The sequence below is a fragment of the Varanus komodoensis genome, unplaced genomic scaffold (genome assembly GCF_004798865.1).
Source record: "Varanus komodoensis strain SLA01 unplaced genomic scaffold, ASM479886v1 scaffold7_3, whole genome shotgun sequence".
Lineage (NCBI taxonomy): Eukaryota > Metazoa > Chordata > Lepidosauria > Squamata > Varanidae > Varanus > Varanus komodoensis.
Genome location: NW_025336480.1, coordinates 16,698,414 through 16,720,041, shown reverse-complemented (window position 1 = coordinate 16,720,041; position 21,628 = coordinate 16,698,414). Strand labels below are relative to the sequence as shown.

At 44.6% G+C, this 21,628-nt stretch overlaps 1 protein-coding gene across 3 annotated transcripts in view; it reads left to right on the top strand.

Annotated features, from left to right (window-relative positions):
* The window catches only part of PDGFRB (platelet derived growth factor receptor beta), a 75,897-nt gene that overhangs the window by 9,497 nt on the left and 44,772 nt on the right, over positions 1-21,628 (top strand). For 2 of the 3 annotated variants that reach the window (XM_044454322.1, XM_044454324.1), the window contains exons 2-5: positions 14,498-14,580; positions 17,574-17,837; positions 19,934-20,200; positions 21,334-21,476. In XM_044454322.1, the coding sequence (XP_044310257.1) occupies positions 14,529-14,580; positions 17,574-17,837; positions 19,934-20,200; positions 21,334-21,476 (726 nt within the window). In that variant the 5' untranslated portion in view covers positions 14,498-14,528. Of the gene's footprint in view, positions 1-9,321; positions 9,348-14,497; positions 14,581-17,573; positions 17,838-19,933; positions 20,201-21,333; positions 21,477-21,628 lie in introns of those variants that run through there. The other variant, XM_044454323.1, reaches the window with a different exon arrangement.

Genomic DNA, 21,628 nt, shown 5'->3' with positions numbered 1-21,628 from the left:
GCTGAGATATCAGCTGAAGCTGAAGAAAGGCACTCCTGGTCACCAAGCCCACCTGAGGAGCTAGGGAGAGCTTGGGTCCAGGAGCACCCCTAAGCTGCCTACCTTATCCTTTTAGGGGGAGTGCAACCCTGTCCAAGGTGGATTAAAAATTCCTAGTTGAAGTGCAGGAGTGTCCACAGTCTTGTCTGGATTCTGCTTCAATTTAGCACTTTGTAAGCCACCCAGAGAACCCTTGGGTTGATGGGGCAGCATAGAAGACAAATGAGACAAATAATAAGTATTTTTTATGTGGCTAGCCAGCATGATTTATTTCAAGTATTTTTGTCTGTGATGCACAATTGTCTTGCTTTTTGGGATCCCAGAGCAACGTTATGCCCCTGTTCAGTGGCCAAATGGGTTGTATCAGTGCAGGATGCAAGCCTGGCATGATACAGATTATGCAGCTGCTGGTTCATCCGGTTATGTGCCACCAGCCTGCTGCCGGCCCGTGTGAGCGAGTGGAAGTGGGACCTGCACACAGCTGCAGCGTGGGGAATGCTGCGCGTCACCGTTGCTGAGAGGGTGCAAAATTGCTCTGCTCCAGCGTGGTTTGCAGGAGTGAGTGAAAGGGCTGTTTCCCATTCAGATCAAGTTGTACCCCAGAGTGAAGCGACCTCTCATCTCGTCTTCTAGCCACATTCCTTCTTAACAATAATAAACAAGTCTGTTCCAAAGCAGCAGAAGAAAGAACCTTCCCACGATAGGCTGTTGCTGACTATTTCCCATTGTACAGTGCTGTGGCAGAGCGAAAAATGGGGCGGCGAGGAGACAGGCTGTCTTTCAGGAAATGCTGCTCTTGCTGCAGTATGAATCCTGTAGGAGCCATGGTAGCAAGGGGACTGAGTGTATCTCTCCTTACTGGCTTATGAGGACCCCCTCATAGCTGGTGCTCAGGTGAGGAACAGCATCTGCTTGTGTGAACTCTACAGCCTCAAGGAACTTGAGGTGCTGCTGGGCAGTTTAGCTTGCCAAGGGATGGTGGAGTTTGGCACGCAGAAATGGCTGAAGCCCTTGAACCCCTGTGTTCCAGCTTGGGTTCCACACTTGCCTGCTTTGTATTTTTTAGCTACTGTGACTTTGGATGGGAGCAGCAGGGTGTTGTCCTGTTTGAGCTGCATGGGGAAAGGGCCTTGGACTTCCATCCACTTCCCTTGACAAGCGAGGAAGGGGATGTCGTCCCAGGCCGTGTGGCACAGGCGCGGTCATTCTGCCCCCGCCAGAGACCTGAAGTGGCAGCTGTCGGGGCAGCCTCATGATGAGCTCTCACGGATAGTATTCCGGCAGAGATCCAAAGCCACCAAACTGCAGGGGAGAGTGTGTGAAAAGAGGAGTCTCCGGATGGAAAGCTGCCTGCCCAGGGCTAGCAGGGGCACCAGAAGAAGGAAGGAAGGGCTGGTGTATCCTTCTACCAGTTGCATAAAAAAGAGTGATTGTGGCAGATGCAGATTGCTGAGAAAAATTGCCGTCACAAAATCCCCTCTTCCTGCTCTACAAAGCAGCAGTATGTGAACTTTGCCCTCAGTCAACAGCATCTGTTTTAAATGTAAATTTCCCCCTCAGGAACTGCTTCATATTCAGTTTTCTCTCATATACTGGAAAGGACAAATAGGATGGGGAAAAACACCCCCAGTGCACATGCACACACCCCTTGCTCATGCCCATTACATCAACTAGGAAACTGATGTGCACAGATCTGGACAGTAAGGCAGGAGAAATCCACAAGATACACACATCAGATCCACAGCTGAACATCTGGCCACTAAAAAAGGGGTGGGCATTGTTTTCCCTTTTCCCTACTAAACTCTTGACATGAGTATAGATAAGTCACTTTGAAAGATGCCTAAGAATGCAGCCCTGGGCAAGTTTAGTTGAGGGAAAAGGCCCTACGTCTCCCAGGATGCCCCAGCCAGCACTTTTCTGTCTAAACTTGCATAGGATTGTGCCTTAAAAGGATCAAACAAAATATTTGATCATTCATCAAATATTGATCAATATACACAACCTTTTGAAGTTAGCAGTACAGATATCTGTAAGTTGCACTGAGCAATGTGTAAAGTATGTGTAAGTATGGGCAAGTTTAGTTGAGGGAAAAGGCCCTACGTCTCCCAGGATGCCCCAGCCAGCACTTTTCTGTCTAAACTTGCATAGGATTGTGCCTTAAAAGGATCAAACAAAATATTTGATCATTCATCAAATATTGATCAATATACACAACCTTTTGAAGTTAGCAGTACAGATATCTGTAAGTTGCACTGAGCAATGTGTAAAGTATGTGTAAGTAAGATGTGTGCAAGTTGCACTGAGCACACATGAAGGCACACTTCCCTGACCCACTGTACAGTTGCTGCTGGACTGGGCACTGTTGGCAGATGCCACCATCTTTTTCACAGCAGTCCCTTTTCATTCCCCCCACTTCTGCCTAATGCAACAACAGATTATCATTTTACCCCTTTCTATAATCTCTCACTCACCCACAGGCACCGCCACGCTCAGTTCCTGATAATGCCTTCCTATCTCCAAGTGCAAAAGTGTGACGTTCATTCTGTGCACTCTGCCTGGTGAGGTCAAACAAGCAGCATTTGATGGACTCCACATGGCTCTTGAATGAAATGTGGCTTCTTGGTGTAGGCATTAAAACTCTTCCATGCATAGAAGGGAGAGATGAGCCACCTTCATGACTGACAGGAAGATTTATTGTCCGGGGGCTCATGTGGCTCTTTTGGGACTCTTTTGGGAAAGAGTCACAGAAAGCGGAAGGGAGAGTGCCCCCTTAAAAGGAGCAGGGCCTACTCTGATTTTCTCCTTGATTCTCTTTGCAACAAGGTCAACACTGTAAAGAGAAGTCACTGGCAATATGGACCATATTTAGGGAGACTGGGAAACACTGACCTTTCCTCAAATCTTTAACTCACTCCACCAAGGCAGAAAAAAATGGGCAGAGGCTGAAGAGATCCAGACAAAGATTGACAACCTCTGGCATGATGAACCTGCCCCCCCACCCTTTCTTGCAAATAGCAGTTTTCTTCAAACACGCCAGGAACACAAACAGCTGGAGATATGAGAAGACAGTCCAGAAGAGCATTGCATTGACTGCCTCTCCCATTGAGGCATATCAGACCTCTTGAGATATCTGTGGCACATGTGAATTTTGTCAGTACCGGACAGAATGCAGAAGAGAAACCAAGTAGTAGTTTAGGCAACATGGGCTTTGTTTATCCATTGTGTGATACATTTCAGCACAAGCTGGTTTGTGTCTCCTGATAAATTTGTGTTGACTCTTACAAATCAACTTCCCTGGTCTTCTCTAAGGGTGCTTGTGCACCAACCCCTCTGCTCACTCCACGTTTCTGATTTTGTGCCCATCTTCGCCGCCTCCCTTTGTCTCCCAATGCCTCCCTTTCTCTCCAAATGGTTTTGTCATTCTCACAGACTCCCCTTCTTCCATTGTTTAATAGCAGGTACATTTTTAGAGGAATGGTGTTCAACCTGTCTGGGATAGGGCTGCTTTCCCCCAAAAGGAGACGAGTCAGAGTCTGGGGATATCCAGTCTGCGAAGTGCCTTGTGGACAGAGATGGCAGCTTGCCATCCATTCAAAGCCTCTCCCTGGGGCTCCCTAGGAACATAAGAAGAGCCCTGTTTGGCTGGGTTACAAGAAGGTCCATCTAGTCCAGTGTACTTTCATCTAGTCCACAGGCTGCTTGTGGGAAGCCCACCAGGTTGCCACAAGTGCCACAGCTCCCTCCAACCCATGTTTCCCATCAACTGGTGTATCTACCCAAGCATATTGCCTCTGATACCAGGGGCAGCATTGAAACATCAGGAATAGTAGCCATTAATCGCCTTCACCTCCATGAATTTGTCCTGTCCTCTTCTAAAGCCATACAAATTGGTGGCCTGCACTACATATTATGGTAGCAGATGTCATAGTTTAACTACCCATGGTATGAAGTAATACTTCCTTTTACCTGTTTCCCACCATTCTGTTTCATAGGATGACCCTGGTTCTGGTACTGGGAGCAGCAGGTTCTTGCTGAGTCAACATTTTCATCAAGATGTCTACACAACCACAAGATCTCTTTCTTGGTCAGTTAGCTGTAGCTGAAATATATCATGAATGTGGGAGTTTTTGCCCCACCTGTGTTAGCTTATACTCACACTGAACCACACTTGTCATTTTAATACACACTCCCCCTGTTTGGAGAGGTCACTTGAAGTTCTGTACAACTGGTTTTTGTTTACCAGCCTAAATAATTTGTTGTCATTAGCAAACCTTTCCACTTCAACCTTAACTCCAAGTCATTTATGAATAAATTAAAAAGGACTGGTGACAAAACAGACCCTTGTGGAACCCACTGTTTACATCCCTCCACTGTGAACATTAATAATTTATTCCTGCTTTCTACTTTCAGTTTTTTAATTGGCTAAAGTCTTTGATGAGGGACTGTCAAAAACATTTTGGAAGTCTGAGCAAAAAGTTCATTCTGTAGGATCAACCTCTGTCCATATGCTTACTGACCACCCTCAAATAAGTCTAATGGATTAGTGACAGGCATAGTTTTGTGGAAGCCATGTTGAGTCTTTTTCCATGGGACTTGTCCCAAGTTTCCATGGGACTTGTCTTCCTGTATGCTTTATGATTTCAATTAAACTTTCCACAAATTAACCTGGAACAGATGGTAAGCAACCAGCCTACAGAATTTACTTAGCTTCTATGCAATGTCCGTATGCTCCTTTGCAATGCCTTTAATTCCATTGTCATCCAGTAATCCAACTCCTCTTTAGCTGGTTTCCTTTTTCTGATTCATTAAGGAATTCTTATTGGATTTAATGTTATTAGCAATATGCTACTATGTGTCTTATTGTCTCTTCATTTGGGCAGGACTTCCATTTGCCAAAGGAAGCCTTCTTTTATCAAACAGCTTCTTTAGCACTGCCTGTTAAGCAAGCTGGTAACCAATTCGACCTGGTGCTCCCTTTCCTGGCCTGTGATATACATTCTAGCTGAACTTCTGTTATCATGGTTTTGCGTAACCTCCAAACATTTTGGAAAGAATTGACTCCTCCCTTTCCACTTTCTTTTTACCAGTCCCCTCATTTTAGAGAAGTTTCCTCTTTGACATCAAATGCATCTATATTGGATTGATTTGTCAATTTTCCACTTAAATGTGAATGAAATCTGATAGCACTGTGGCTGCACTTTCCATGTTGTGTACAAACTGAGCTGCTCCAGAATAAAACCCTTATTATATTATTTTTCACCAGAGAGTGATCTAGAAACAGCCATAGTACTTATGGTCTATCAATGTCCTGCATGCTAAGCAAACAAGAAGTATATTCTTCATGTGGTATTTTCTTTCTTGGTGGGGGAAGTAGGGGAAACAGAAAAGAAAGAATCCAAAGATTTGGGGGAAAGTTGCTCAATTAATCAGAAACACATTAGGAGTTATTGGTAAATCAATTAGTTCAAGCTGAAGTGAAAGAATAAGCAAAATATCTGATGACCATGCATCCTTTAAGAATCTGTTTCCCCCCTCCATGTTGAGTGGGCAGCTGTGAAGCCAAAACATGCTGAACCAGTTTAAGGAGGCACAGTTCATCCAGTAGTCAATTTTGCCTGGCACAGATTTTGACTGATGCAGCATAAGACTTCCAGAGGACAACGAGAGCTGTGGTTTAATACTTTCTCTTTCTTCCTTTTGCATTCTTTTGATCATTGACACCAGATGAAAGGTGAAACAAGAGTCACTTCGTGTTTCGATATAATAATATTTAGAGCTGTTTCAACATGCAAAAGCAGCTATAAATGGCAATTTCCTTCTTGTGCTAACGAGCTTCAACAATGTCCCCTGATTCTGTGGAAAGAGGAGAATGGGGTAAACCCTCCTCCACGTGTGCCATAGCCCCAGTCTTGATTCCCTCCATGTGGGGACAATCTACACTGGACAGTTTTACTGGCATCTTAATGCCTGACTCACTGGGATGTCGCATGATGCTCACCACGACCCAGCCTCCTCACGCTGTTTCTGCCATTTTTTCCCTGGATTTCTTCAGACTAGTCATAGCACAATTTTGTAACATGTTTCCATTTTTCCTGGCACACACACATGCCACCCCTCAGAGTGTGCTAAACTTGTGGTATTACTCTGGGAGCAGGAAGAGTGGCTTCAGTGGGCTGGAGAGAAGCAGACGTGTCCTTTTGGGGGTTTGGCAGAACAGCTGCAACATGGAGATCTTTCAGGTGTTCCCAGCCTCCCTCTCCCGCCTCTACCCACCCCTTTTCTTAGAAATGCAACACCACTTCCTTCCTCCCCTTCTGCCTTTCTTGGAAAAAGTTTAGAAACATAGAAACAGAGCGAGCCAGAAGGGGCCTCCCGGGCCATCTAGTTTGACCCCCGGCTCCAGCCAGCTCCACTCATGACATGCCTCCCATGTACATTTCCAGCCTAGCCTTGAACACCCTCATCGATGGGGCTTCAACCACCTCCTGTGGAAGCCCATTCCAAACCCTTGGGGTCCTAACCATCTGGAAGTACTTTCTGGCATCCAAATTGAACCTTAGTTCCCTGAGCTTTGCTCCATTGGAATGTGTCCTGCCCTCCTCTGCAGGGAAGAACAGGTCTCTACCCACCTCCGTGTGGCACCCCATCACGTAACTATATGTCACCAACAGATCCCCTCAGAGTCTCCTCCAGGCTGAAGAGAACCAGTTCCCTCAGTCTTGCCTCATACGGCTTTCCCTGCAATCCGGCCACCACCCTTGTGGCCCTACACTGCACTGGCTATATCCTGGCTATAGCCTTCCTGTAATGTGGAGCCCAGAACTGAGCACAATACTCCAGTTGTGGGCGCTCCAGAGTCGTATAGAGTGGCAGTAATCCCTCTCTCGATCCAGAAGCCACACTTCCAGCTATGCAACCAAGGATGGCGTTTGCCCTCTTGACCACCGCATCACACTGCTGACTCATGTTCAGCCTGCAGTCAACCAGTACCCCGAGATCCCTTTCATAAGTGCTGCTCTCCAGCCACTTGTCCCCTAACCTATTTATGATGTCTTTTCAAGCCTTCTGAATTGTTTCCTTTATCCTCTTGCTCAAGAAATAACCAGTTGAAACACGTGTCTACTCAGAAGTAAATCAGGTATCTTCGATGGCCTTACTCACAAGTTAATCCCCTTGATGTTAATGCATGTGAAAGTCTGCACAGGAACAGGTCTGCACCTGCTTGTTTTTGGGCAGAGGCCAGTGGGGTGCTGGTCCCGTGGACTTTACCCCATAAGGGTTGGGTGGCCAGGAGCAAGCAGCACCACGCCTTCTCTTTTTTCATGATTTTTTACGAGAAGGCAGGAGGAGCTGTCAATCCTTTATTTTTTCCCATTTATGTCTGCTCTTTTGCTCCTTTGCAAATTTGCATAGCTAACAGAACTAAAACAAACAAGCACAAACACAAAAGAACCTCAAAAGGCTATCTCCCTGCATACATCCCTTTTCCAGTTCCCCTGTCTTCTATATTTGCCTACGATACCGTATTCATTAGCATGTGCCCCAACTGTGATGAATGCATTTTTCATAAATACTACAACTGTGTTATTGGCAGTTTTTAAAGCGAGAATGTATTGCCAAGTGATGTGTTTAATGTAAAGTGTAGCTTGTCCCCAAGTCCAAGCAGGATTTCTACTCATATATTGACACCAGAGGACTGATAAGGAGTGAGTAGTGACTTGACTAAGGCAACCAGTTCATTGCTGAAGTCCCGGGGGTACAGACTGGACAACATCCAGTGGAGCAAAACCACAACCACGCATTACAATTCTCACACAATGCCAATAGCATTAGCTGTTGTGCCAATTTCCCCAGAAAAGCTACTAACCCTTGGCATCTTGCCTGAGCAGTTGATGCTACTGCAAAGTCATGCCCTGTTGGATACTGCCCATTACCCTGTGTCCATCATCCTGGGTGCAAATCCTGTATCCATCATCCTGAACGATGAATTCTCACTCCATTCCTGTTTTGCTTTTGCAGAAGAGCTTCCACTGCAGGTGGAGGATGCCCTTTCTGACCCTGTATCTGATGAACTGTGCTCTAAACCTCTGCCACAATAAATGTCTTTAAAGTGTCACAGGACACTGTTGTTCTGGGAATTTCCAGCTTATTAGTCTTTTATGCAACGGAGAATAAAAAATAATCACTGAACTAAGGAATGTTACCATGGCAAGGGTCAGTGTTTAATTTCCAAAAAGTGATGATCAACTATGCTTGGAAGCCATATCCTGGGGCCTACGGCATAAAAATCTTTATTTCTTGTTTCTCTTGCATACTATTAATGTGAATATTATTAACACAGTTAATCTGGGCTACTGACAGAATATTCTCCCCCTGCTGACAGAGACTTGCTCTTGTCTTGCTGCTGAGGGAACAAATCTGTTGTGTCTGTTTGCCAATTGAATTGTTTGTCTCTTAAAAAAAAATAAAAATGAAACCACATTCCACTGATGATTACTGAGGAGGACAAGCAGACTGCCAAAAACTAAAGATAAGCATACTGTGAGGAAAGGCGCTCTTGCTGGTATTTACCAGGATCGTTTTAAAAATTGCTATGTCTACATAAGCTCACCAGTGTGATGGAATGTGAAAGGCTCAGCTTCCAGGAAAATGGCCAGTGGATACTGGGCAGTGTTGCATTTCCCAGTGATATCAGCTTGAGGACTGAGTTCTGGTAAAATGAAATTCCCCGCAACTGAAGCATAATCTGGAGGGGAAACACTGGGATTTCCTGTGCAGCTGAGTGACGACAATATGCTCCCTTGAGACCATTGCCCAGAAAGATTCCATCTTGGTTGTGAAGAAGGAAGGGGTAGCCTGCAGTAGTTTTATGGGAAGAAAATATTCATTTGCAGCATCTTTTTTCCTGCTCTTTCTCACCCCAGAGTCTGAAAGGAATAAGCAAAGTAAGACCAGATCCACTTCCATCCCTTGGACACTTAGCCCGGAAAACCATCCCAGATAGGTGGGGTTTCTTACAGAATGCTTTCCAAAGTATAAGCAGAATGTCGGGCACTAACAGACAGCATCCTAAAGGATGTTTTCTCGGCTGCTCCTGGTGGCTGTCATGGGGCACCTGGAGGGAGGTCGTTTTGAAGACTTATTGAGCCTAAGCCAAGGGGGGACGGAAAGGAGGTCTCCAGGCTCCCAGGGAGATGAAGTCCAGAACGTCTGGTCACTTATACCACACCTTTCTACCAAAAATTGTACTTTATTTCCTGCCCTCTTGTGGCCTAAGGCATTTACGGCTTTATAGCAGTTTTTCCCAGGTATTTTGGATATTTTGGATTACACTTCCACAGGTTTCCTGATTGTTGGTTATGCTGTCTGGGGCTGATGGGAGTTGAAGTACCAGGAAGGTACTTGGTTAGAAGATGGCTTCAGAGGATACAACCAGGACAGGGCAAGGACCTAATATAGGCATAAAATCCCTGGCATGCCCAGTTCTTTATATGGCTTGTGCCAAGTGCATGAAGAAGATCCAAGATGTCCACTTTTATCAGCCAGATAAACTGGGTGCTGGCAAAGAGTTCTGCATCCTCCCCGGCTGAGTCCATTCTGGCGTTGGAGCCTGTCTGAGGAGAGGAACCCTCAGGCTGAGAAGTGGAGGTGTGGTCGGCCCCCACAAATCCCGTCTCCCTCACCAGTGCACTCCTCTTGCTGTCAAAGTCAGGTCCGTCCATGCTACCTGTGTTTTTTTGGCAGGGCCAGGGGGACAGTTCTCTGCAGTGCCAGTGTGAAATTTGGCCCTACAGGTCTTTTGCTTGCTTTTCTTTCCCATGTCGCTCCCAGGCCAACAATTCCAACAAGTGCTGCTGTTTGCTGAACATGTCAGCTTTCCCCCAAAGTTGCTTTCTTTTGCCAGAAATCTGTGGTCTCCTTCACCCTTGGGCCTGGGGCAGCTCCCCACACCCCTTTCTGCATTGTCTTTTTTGTTTGTGTGTACACTTGTTTGGCCCCACCATGAGGAGAAGGAGAAGGAGACAAGTAGTTTTACTGAGCCAAACTAAACTAATTATTTTTGCTGGCACAGTAAAACATTTTGGAAGACAGTGGTACCTCGGCTCATGAACACCTTAGTTCACGACCAAACTGGGTTGCGTACAAACATTTAATGAAAATTTTGATGTGGGTTGCTAACTCCACATTGGGTAGCAACCAAGATCACAGCCATCTCCCCACCCCCCCACCCCGAGTGGGGAGATGGCCACGATTGTGGTTGCGCTTGTGCAGGAAAGCCGGGCGCAATGTCAGCCATCTCCCCCCACCAACCAGCATGATTATGCCCATCTCCACCCCCCCAGCGCGCCCCGTCCGTGCCCGTTTCTCTCCCCCCACAGCACGCCGGGATGACAGGCGCATGCAGGGATGACAGGTGCGAGCTCGGTCGTGCTGGGGGGAGCAGGGAGATGGCCGTGCTTGTGCTCGGGGTGGTGAGGGGAAGATGGCCGCAATCTTTGTTGTTCTTTGTCAATTTGCTTCAAATTTTTGTGAGTCAAAAAAATGGTTACAGAACGGATTAACCTTATTTACATGGAACCTTATGGGGAAATTTAACTTGGCTCACAACCAATTTGGCTCACGACCGGAGTCCTGGAACTGATTAAGTTCATGAGCCAAGGTACCACTGTATTCTTATCTGGTCTAGTAACATCTACAAAATTATGTTCCCACATTTTGCTCAGATGGGGTCTCGGGACAGAGGAAGTCTGAAAGAGAAAGGTCAAGGAAGACTAAGAGAACTAGCAACTTGGACGTGATTTTACATGTCAAGTAAATTAATATATATTTTTAGAGATTGATGGGCAGAAAGAGTGAAAAGACGTCTGCACATCTGAGGAGGTTCTTTAGAACTGCTCACAATACAGAAACTCCTGGATGAGAGAGACTGGGTGGATCTGCTAAGAGCAGGAGTCCACATTAAACTGTCATTGCATCATCGATGGCAAGGATCCATGTTGGCTATCACATGCTGAATGCAATTCAGAAGGGGTTGTGTCTTTGACAGAACCTCTCTGCATTCTTTCCTATTGAGAATATCTGATTTATTCATGATCGTTGCAGTTCAATTCATGTTTTATTTATTATTTATTTTTCGATTTATATCCTACCTTTTTCCTGCAAAGGGCTCAAGGCAGCTTACATCATTCTCCTCCTCCATCTTATCCCCACAACAACAACCCTGTGAGGTAGGCTGGGCTGAGAGTCTGTGACTGGCCCGAAGTCACCCAGTTGGCTCCATGGCTAAGTGGGGACTAGAACCCAGATCGTCTGAGTCCCATTCCCATGCTCTTAACCACTATTAGTTGTTTCTAAACTGTGTGCAGGCCATAGATTTTCAGAGATTTGTACAGCTGTCCAGAATATGCAGTGTCATGTTTATAAGTTTTACTTGATCTCTGGTTCATCTGTCCCATCATATTTTCTGCAGTTTTCCGGGTGTTCACAGTGCTTCAAGATGCCATGCGGCACAGGACCCCAGAAATATGACCACAGACTGATTTAAGCTTATGCAATAGACTTACATTGCCACCCAGCTGCAATGGATGTATTTAAAATTTGAAGGGACTGTCATGGTTGCCTATTGAATAGAAACTCCCCTTCCCTCAATGCTGAAGAGCTTGGGGATCTGTTTTAAACATTTCAGCTAATTTATTTTAGCATGTGAAAGGATGGGGCAGAGTCCTCACTCCCCTGCCCCCTTTAAATGCAGCTTCCAGTAGGAATGAAAGGAACCAGAACAAGGATAGTTTTGTGACACTGTCTGATGAATTTTATTTCTCTTCCTCTTCCCCCCTTGAATTATGTGGGAATAAAGGGAGTATCTGTGATTGGGAAAATTGAATTAATAGGCATTTCCCCGTGCTGAGATTCTCAACCCCTACCCGAATTGCATCTGTACTGTTCTCAGGCTACCCATTGAAGTCAGTCAAGGGTCAGTGCTAAGGAGAAAGATGTTCTCCTAGCTGGACAGAAAGTATTTAGCTGCAGATGGCCTTGTAGCCTAAGCCAATGCATGCATATCAGAAATGAGTTTCCCTGTATTCAGTGTAAATTGCACCCAAGAACGTCTGCACAGGACTTCAACCTACATTTTCAAGAATTATTTGTGTATTGTTTTGCAACATTTCACACTGCGTTTCAATCACAATGGGTCTCAAAGCAGTTTATATTAATTTTTTAAGAAATTTTATTAAAATTTTAAACATCAGTCATCATATACTGGGTCAACCCCTACTACATATTTTTAACATTCTATAGTCATATTCAAATCAGTTTATAATAACTTGAAAACATCTCTAAATTTACACCAAGTCCCATTTCTCCAGGCAATTATAGAAAAAATCCTAAGTTTAATAGGAGTAAAGCAGTTTATATTAATGAAGGCGAAGTGAAAAGCTGATTGTATTGCCCTCACAGTGACAGATCTGGAAAGTCAAGAGCTTGCAGCAGTACCTGCTGATAAAGTCTTGCATTATTTTTTCTGCTTGCCTCAAAGGATTGTTTCTAGGCCGGCCTCTCCCTAGTCCAGCAGGCATTCTTGCCATTGCTGCGGCTCTACAAAAATGGAATTGGGGGTTCCTGGCTCTTGAGGAACGACTTGGAAACCATTTGAGTGGTGCTGGTGCAGGCAAAGAGGGAGGGGTGTGTGTGTGTGTGTGTGTGTGTGTGTGTTTAGTGGGGAATGTTTTCCTATAGCTCAGCTTTCCCTGGACTGGCATCTGCCACATTTGCTGGACTGCAGCTCCCATCACCCCCAACCAGAATGGCCATATTGGCAGGGGTAGGTAGGAGATTGCTTTGACATGTGTGGAAACTGCCATTCTGCAAAAGGATGGGCTATAGCCTCATCATGCGAGTCCCTAGTTAAAATCTGCAGAGTTCCAAATCAGGGACATGGTCAAATGAATGAAACTGAATGGCCGTTGCAATGCACTGATTCTTTCTGAAAAGCCCTAAGGATTCACTGGGAGCCAGCGTGGCCTGGCGGTGAGAGGGCTGGGCTGGGCACCCTGGAGATCCAGGTTCTAGTCCCCAGTCAGCCATGAAGCTCACTGGGTGATTTTGGTCCAGTCACTCACTCTCAGCCCAACCTCCCTCACAGGTTTGTTAAGAAGAAGCTATGTAAGCTGCCTTGCATTCCTCACAAGAGGAGAAAAAAGGCAGCATCTAAATGCAATGTGATAATAAATAATTTCTGAGTGGTCACTGGAATGCATTAAGAGCGAGGATTATGGATTGCTTATTTTGTGGTATGCATAATAGCTGAACTGGAAAATGATGCCCTTCTGATGGACAGCAAGACTTGAATCACTGAGTATTTGCATAATGGATGCGGTTCTGCTAGAGAATCTCTGAGGATGCACCTGGGGGAGGGGATCATGAACCAAAGCGGACAGCGCAACCTGGCTGCTGTGACTAGGCTCTGTGTGTCCTCTGCAATTGATCACACTCATTACCCAGCTAATAGAAGGCAAAGCCCTCATCCAAACAAATTCCAGCATTGCTTCTGACCACTACCTTCCAAAAAACTCTAAGTGCTAGGAATGCTTCACACAACGGTGCCAATGTGCTGGCCACTTCTGTGCATGGGCCAACTTGCTCACGGGCTGTGACTTGCCACATCCTGGCTCTTGGGCTCCGGTTCTGCGGGAGCGTCCCTGTGGACTTGTTCCAGAGAGCTACAGTTCATTAAGTTCTCCCCTTTGCAACGATCAAAAGTCCTACACAAGGCTGTGCAGCAAGAGCAGTAGTCATCCTCACATGTACAGGAAATGTGTTCGACCTCAGAAGATGGATTGCCACATACCATAAAGGGAAAGCAGATGTGGTGGTTTCACACATATGAATGCTATATCCAGCTGTTAAAGTACGTTGCTTCTTAGATGACACAGGAAATGTGAAGGGTGGTCATGATATGCTTCTTATCTCATTAAGCTGGAATCTTGTGAGAAGGATCCATTGCCAGCACTGCTCAAAGACCGGTGTTGAGCAATCATCCATGGCCACTTCCGTCTGCTGCAGCTCATTCTCAGATGTACAGGCAGGAGAAATCCCAAGTACAGTGTGGGGCAGGTAGCAGTTGCTGGCAAGTCATCATCACTCAGCCGATGCATAACCAGCCTCAAGATTTGCACCGTGTAGACTTGTCTTGTGGACGAGGCCTGCCTCAGTGTTCATAGTCAACCTAAGTCAGCCAGGCAGCTTTGTGATCCCCACTACCTTTGCCCACTTCCTGTATCCACAAAGTTGGTGATCCCTCTCTGGGACTGTGGATGAAGCTGGAAGTAATAAAATGTGAAAGAAGGAGGCCATTTTTGGAACATTTTATTTATTGCTCATATCTGTATTCTCTTTGCCATTCAAGGAACCTGTGTTCTCTCCAGATTTCTACTTATCATCTTTTGCTTTTTAACAGGGTGCTGCTTGCTATAAAACAGGCTCCCATTATGCTGCGTGTGTCTCTGAAGATGCTCATCTCCTTGCTGCTCTTTCTCACAGGTAAGCCAATATCTGGACATATATAGGGCGTGATCTGCCCAAGGAATTTCGGCAGTGCATCCCTCCCAGTTCCCCCTCTCGCGCAGTCAGCACAAAAAAATTCTGCTGGCTGCCTTTCCAAGGTCACAAATTTGACCTTGGAGGGGACGTACGAGGGAGCATTCCAAGAAAGACTGTCTGGCAGCGATGCAGAGCGGGAGACTCGAGGGACAGAAAAGGCCTCTGCTACTCGCCTCTGAGTTCAGGAGCTTCTGAGCACTGAGGGTGCAATCCTGGGCTTGCACCCTTAAATTGATAGATTAATTTAAAACATTTAATTCAGGCAGCCTTAGTGAACAGGTACAGAAATATAGTGACCCTTTTATTAAAAGGGGATTTAAAAGAATGGCATTTGTAATCCACCCAGACAACCTTTATATTGGGTGGGTGATGATGATGATGACCACCACAATGACAATAGTTTCTAGCCTGGAACATTGCACAGTAAGCAAAACGCTCCATCATGCTCCCAATCAAAAGGTTCAAGAGAAGTCAGTTGGCAACTCCGGTGTATACCGTGTATGGAAAGGGATCCCTTCCAGCTGCCCCTGGAACAACAGGAACAGAAGGTTGTGGGGAGGGGTTCGAGCACCTGGCAGGCAACAAAATGTTGCTGTTGGACTGGTCGTGCATCTGGGGCATGCAAGTTGCTGTAGTGGTTTGCTGCACAAACAGAAACTCTCTGGCAGCTGGAGAATTTGTCTCTCCAGCTTCCTTCAGGCAGGGGCCTGCACAGTAAAGCTGCAGTGCCTTGGCACCCAGTGAGTCAACACAAGCAGCTCCAGCTTCTGTAGGGCCAAGAGGAATGCCAGGGCCCCTGCCTAGGTGGCCATTCCCAGAGCTCAGGGCTTCAAAGTCTTTGCCACTGACTCTCAATGTCCTGTTTTATTCCTGCTGTAATGACACCATTTGTTTCCATTATTTTATAAAAGCCCTAAACATAGTGAGTTTCTGTTTCTATATATGTGGGTAACATTTTGTAGACAAGCCTCAGGTCTATTTAGATGCCGGTAAATATATATTTAAAAGGCAAGCCAGCTGAAACCAAAAGCAAAAGGAGAAGCAGCAGTCTAATGGTTTTTATGTCTTACCTACCTTGGAAGTCGATACTAATGTGTTTTATCCACTGCTGTTTTGTAATATAGCTTCCGTAATTATTTTATTGGGTTGAATTTGGAGTTCAGCAAAGCAAAAGTTCATGAACTGGATGTTCCTGCAAATGGAAAGGGGAGATCTCTTTCTCTTTCTTTCCAATTCTCTCCTCCCACTGCAGTGCCCCTGAAAAACTTCTCTGGAGGACTGGAGCCCCCATCAGAACACAGTGAAATGTTACTGTGAAATTGCTCCCCTGTCCCTCCTTCCAGTGGGGGATCCCCAGTTTCCTCCACCAAGGGAAAGCTCTCTTGGGTTTGGGAATGGGGACAGACTCTCAGTACCACACTTTGCTTTTGACATTTGTAGGCCAACTTGCCCATTTTACTGGAAAGGTGAGGTATAAATGCGTGGTCATTTGTGTTATGGAATTTTGAAATCCTGGAACTGATAATACCATTTCGATGGGCAGCAACTTGGTAATATTGGCAGGAATCTTCCCATCTTTCCAAGGGCAGACTTTACACTGAAGCACTTTGCTTTCCCTCTTCATTGCATTATGCAGCAGCAAATGGTGTGTGGCTGAAAAACAGCCATTTTCTGCTCCTCTGGCCAATGCGCTACCTGCAGAAGCTGAATTCCATTATGAAAAGGGCTGTCACATTTGCAATCATATACCCACTTTGCTGAGAGTAAGATCTAAGGGGTGTGCTCCTAGCAGACATGCATAGACAATACTGTGCTATTTGGGATGGGATGTATCACATCCTTCCTGCATCCCTGCCCCCATTTCTCTAGCAATATTGGGAGGCTGTACAACAACCAGGAAGCTGTGATGGGCTCATAGGAAGCAATTCAGGAAGATGTTATCCACCCTATCATTTCTCAATGGTTTCCTGGCAATTTTATGTTTAGTTTTGTTGTGATTTTTCTTTCTCATCCTCAGCCTGATTAGATCTCTCCAACACAAACCACATCACAGAGACCTGTGCCATGGCGGCAGGGACTTTTTAGGCCTTTAAAGTGCTTGATTCAAAACAGCTGGGGAACAGAACTGCAGTTGTTTGTGGCCCTTCCACCCTACTCTTTAACTCAGAATATGGCACGTTCTAGGTAGGAAAGTGCCCCCATTTTTCCTAGGGCTTCCTAGTTGCCCCTTGCATCATGTCTAAACTATCTGCTCACATCATGCAATCATATCCGAGCAAATATCAAACCTCTTGTTTCCTTAATAATGTCTAATTCTGTTGTAACTTAAACAGGAAATGAGGTTACATTTCCAACGTCCAACACTGAGCTCTTCCTCTTGAGAGAACACTAGGTGGAGTCAGAGGTCCAATCATGTTACTGGTCTGTAACTTTCATTTCTCATGAAACTCCTAAGGTGGACCAGCCTCAGGGGTGCTTCTGCCAGAAGGATTACAATTTTGCTCTGGAGGCAGATCAGCAGTTGCTATTATATATAAACAACACATATTTTCAACTGTGTGTTTAATGTCTTTGTTTTCATGTTGTTTTAAATTATGCTTTCATTTTGATCCTGTCTTGTTACTATAAGTAACTTTAAGGGGCATTTTTTGTGGGGGAGGCAGGATGAAGTTTAAATAAATAACTAGACAAATAAACCTGTTACTTTCATTTCTGATCCTGGTTCCTGTTAAATCCATGCACTGCAAGGGTGGGTGTCAGGTTGCCCTCCAAATATTTTGGCCTGCAACTCCTGTGAACGTTTGCTATTGGTTATGATAGCTGGGCACATGGTATCTGTAGGTCAAAACATCTGAAGGGCCACTGTGTACCACTAAACTGTGAACCCTCTTTGATTATTTGCTTTTCTAAATACTTTCTTCAATGGCTTCCAGAAATCAGCTCCCTGAAGATCTCTCCCAGTGACCGTGAAGTTATCCTCAATCTCTACAGCGATTTTTCCCTGACTTGTTCAGGGCAGAACGAGGTTTTATGGAGAAAGGACAGCAAAACCACATTAGATGCTGTGCAAGAGAAGAGTGGTAGCACTTTTGTTAGCACGCTCACACTCAGAAATGTGACTGGCTCCTTCACGGGCGAATACTCCTGTTCCACCGATCAACCCCCAGAGGAAAAATCCATCTACATTTTTGTACCAGGTACTGGACCAATTGCATTGCTTTGATTCTTTAAGCATCTGCCTGTGCTTTGTGTGGCTTTCTGGAAGCCTGGCATCCTTAGTGCAGGGCTGGGGAACTGCCAATCCATGGGCCAAGTGTGAACTGGAAGCCTTCTCAACCCAGATTTTACATTTTTTATTTTTTCCTATTTTTAAATTTTTTTAAATATACATACATGGATTTGTATGAAATGTATACAACTTTCTGGCAGTAATGCACAGGCTTCACCAAACCTTATTTGTTTATTTATGTATTCAACTTATATTCCATTATAACTGGTCTGAAGATTCTCTAAACAGATTACAACAATTTTACAGAAAATAAAATCAAATTTTAAAACACATAAAAGCATGGAGCAGACAACACCACTCATTCAGATACCAAATGCACTGCAAGGTCTTCCATCCATTGCATTATAGGTGCCATGTGTTCATCTTTCTAGCTGTGTGATATCAGTCTTTTAGCTGCCAAAAGGGCCCAAAGCATCCACTTACCCTTCATTTGTTAATTTCTATGAAGCAGGTAAAAAAAATTTAAAGCATGTAGTATATTAGTATTAGATAGTTTCAATACAAAATTTATTTGTCTTCCCCAAAAGAAGCAATTAATGAACATGGCTGAAAAATTAAAAGGAAGCATTAACTGCATCGCACTAAATTAGCCCTATTTGACACTGGCTGATTCAATATGTGTTGCTGTGCCCGACAGACACAAAACATTTTCTTTGCTGAATAAGGCACAGCCTAAGAACCAGACTCAACAGGTAGACATCAAGGCAGTCACCCACTAGTGAGGCATTTTGTGGTGGTGCCCACAGCTGTTTCTCAAATCCCCAGATGTGCCCATCAGTCCAAAAAGGCCGGGGAGCCCTGGTTTAGAGGATGCAGGGCCTCTGTCTTCCAACACATTGCTGCAGCTCCTCAGTTCCTAGCATCAGCCTCTGAGGCAGCTGTTTCATCCATTCTGAAGAAAGGTCGGGCCCCATTTAGAAACATAAATGTGGCAGACTTTATTTTTGTGAAGGACAGTAAGTAAAATTCACATGCATCCCCCACACACATCCTTGCAGGTAATAGGCTTATTCCTATTCCATTCCTCCTTTTTTAACCCAGTCTTCCCCTCCAGATGTTTTGAACTTTAACTCCTGGCATTTCCGTCTATTGGCTATTCTGCCTGGGGCCTGGTGGGAGTTGTTGTCCAAAACATCTGGAGGAAACCAGTTTGGGGAAGGCTGCCTTAACCACACCCATTTGGCACCAGTGCTCTCTATATTAAAAATACAGACAATTTAACTGAGGTTATATTGTAATAATTTTGTCCAAACTTTGTTGTTGTTGCTGCTATGTGACATCAAGTTGTCTCTGGCTTATCTTGACACTATCTTGACACTTCTCGGCCCTGCTCAGCTCTTGAAAACTCAAGGTTATGGCTTCTTTTCTGAAATCAATCCATCTCATAGTTGCTCTTCTCTCGTCTTCTGCCTTCAACTTTCTCCAGCATGACTGTCTTCTCCAGTGAGTCCGGCCTTCTCATGATAAGCCTGAAGTGTGACAGCTTCAGTTTTGTCAGGTTTTCTCCACAGGAAAGTTCTGGCTTGATTTGGTCTAGGACCCACTTGATCCTCTTTCTGTCAGTCCAGGGTGTTTGCAAAGCTCTTCTCCAAAAGCACGTTTCAAACATCGATTTTCTTCCTGTCAGCTTTCTTCACTAGCAAGAAAACATTGCCTTGCCCAAACCACAAAGAAAATATTACTGATGTATTCCAGAACTAACACTAAACCATATGTTGGAAATACGTACTTAACCATATCCAATCACATTTGCTCATGTTTATCCTCCATCTTAAAGCTAGGAGGCTGTTGGAACAAACTAATCTCAGCTTGTTTTAGATTATCTTTGTAGCTATCCTATGTCAGAAATAAATGTTTGTATTCTTACTACTAGATATTATCCCTAGTTAATTTAGTTATTTATGTGTTTTAAACAGCCCAGAGATCTCCGGCTATTGGACAGTACAGAAATTAAATAAATGATAATAAATAATAATATTTCTCTCAACCCTCTCCTTTCTATAGATCACTCAATGCCATTCCTACCAAGCAATGTGGAAGACCTATTTATTTTCAGCACAGGCTACAGTGAGGACATTATCCCATGCCGTGTGACCAACCCGAACACTACAGTGGCCCTTTATGAAAAGAGGTTTAATGACCCAGTCCCCGGCACTTATTATGCACAGCTAGGCTTTAAGGGATACTTTGATGACATGGCCTACATCTGCAGGGCAACGCTGAATGAGCAGGAATTTGACTCTGAACCATACTACGTCTACAGCATCCAAGGTGAGCCTTTTCTCAGTAGTGTAGGCAAAGGGATCTTTCTTCAATGTGAAGAGCTTTCTTCACTGTAATTCAGCAGCCTAGATCAGGTGGGAATGCCACTCTGAACAACTGGAAAGGAAGCAGATAAAGTGGAAGCTCACTCACCTCTTTGCTCAAAGGGAAGGACATGCCAGATCCATTCAGGGATCTGCAAAGACCAGCAAACTCCACAGCTGCTTATTTGGGCAGCTCTGCACGCTTCTCTGCAGGGCGAAAAGGACAGGTGGACATCTGGATGACTACAGAGAAGATGGTGGGGAATGGGAACAGAGAGCATCCTGTAGGAGAGAGGCAAGTAGTGATGCTTCTGTCACTAGGCAGAGATGGGTAGTTGATGTTGGATGGCTAGAGTTGCTCCCAGAGTGGCTGCTCTTTCCAGGGGACTCTGTGATGGCCGAATACCCAGACTGTGGAAATCACTATCCTGGGTTTGGACATCACAAGAAACCATTGTGGTAAGTAGAAACCATGAAGAAAAAAGTTTTTCAAAATCATGATTTCCAACGCCCTAACAAACCATGCTGAAATACCATGACTGGATTCAGAAGACATAACAGATAAACAACAATAAAAAAACCCCACCATGGCTTGTTATGTTCTGTGAACCCAGTCATTTGTCATTCATGTGAACCATACTGATGGGGAAGAAAGTCTTTTGTTTACTTTTAAATACATATGTACCTCACTTTATGCTTTTGAATAAATGCTCAAACTGAAATCCGGTTATCTTTTAGAATTTTCACTTCTCCAAATTTTGCAATGAAGTTCTCCAGTCAAAATGTTTACACACAAAATATGAATATTAATGAAAGTAACACTGGAAAAATGTGTTCCTATTGGAATCTCTGTTTGCAAAACCTGCGTATCAGTTAAAGTTACATTCGAAAATGCATCTATTAGAGGAAGTGTATACAAAAATGGATATGACTTTTCATGCAGACGTGTTTCAGACAAGCCAAACTTAAGATTGGAAAAATGAGAAATCAGGAGAAACCAAAGTTCCTAAATGTATCCATATCTAATAAACTGGTTCTCCTATAAGTTGATGTAACTTAGGTTTCTTCCATATTAACTTGAAATTTCCTTTTTTCTAGTTCCTTCCTCTCCCACCAACATAATCAACATTTCTATCAGTGCAGTTCAAACTGTTGTGAAGCAAGGTGAAAACATAACTGTGACATGTACAGTGAGAGGCTTTGAATTGATCAGTTACACCTGGAGTTATCCTGGAGAGAAGGTAAGTGTGCATATGTTGCAAGAGGTGGAAAGTTTGCTTGTAAGATTGGTCCCCCCCCACACACACACACACCTTTGTAGAAAGTACAGCAAGCATGCTGGACTAACGGAGAGACTATCTAGGCAGACATTAAGGCAGACTGCCAACTATTG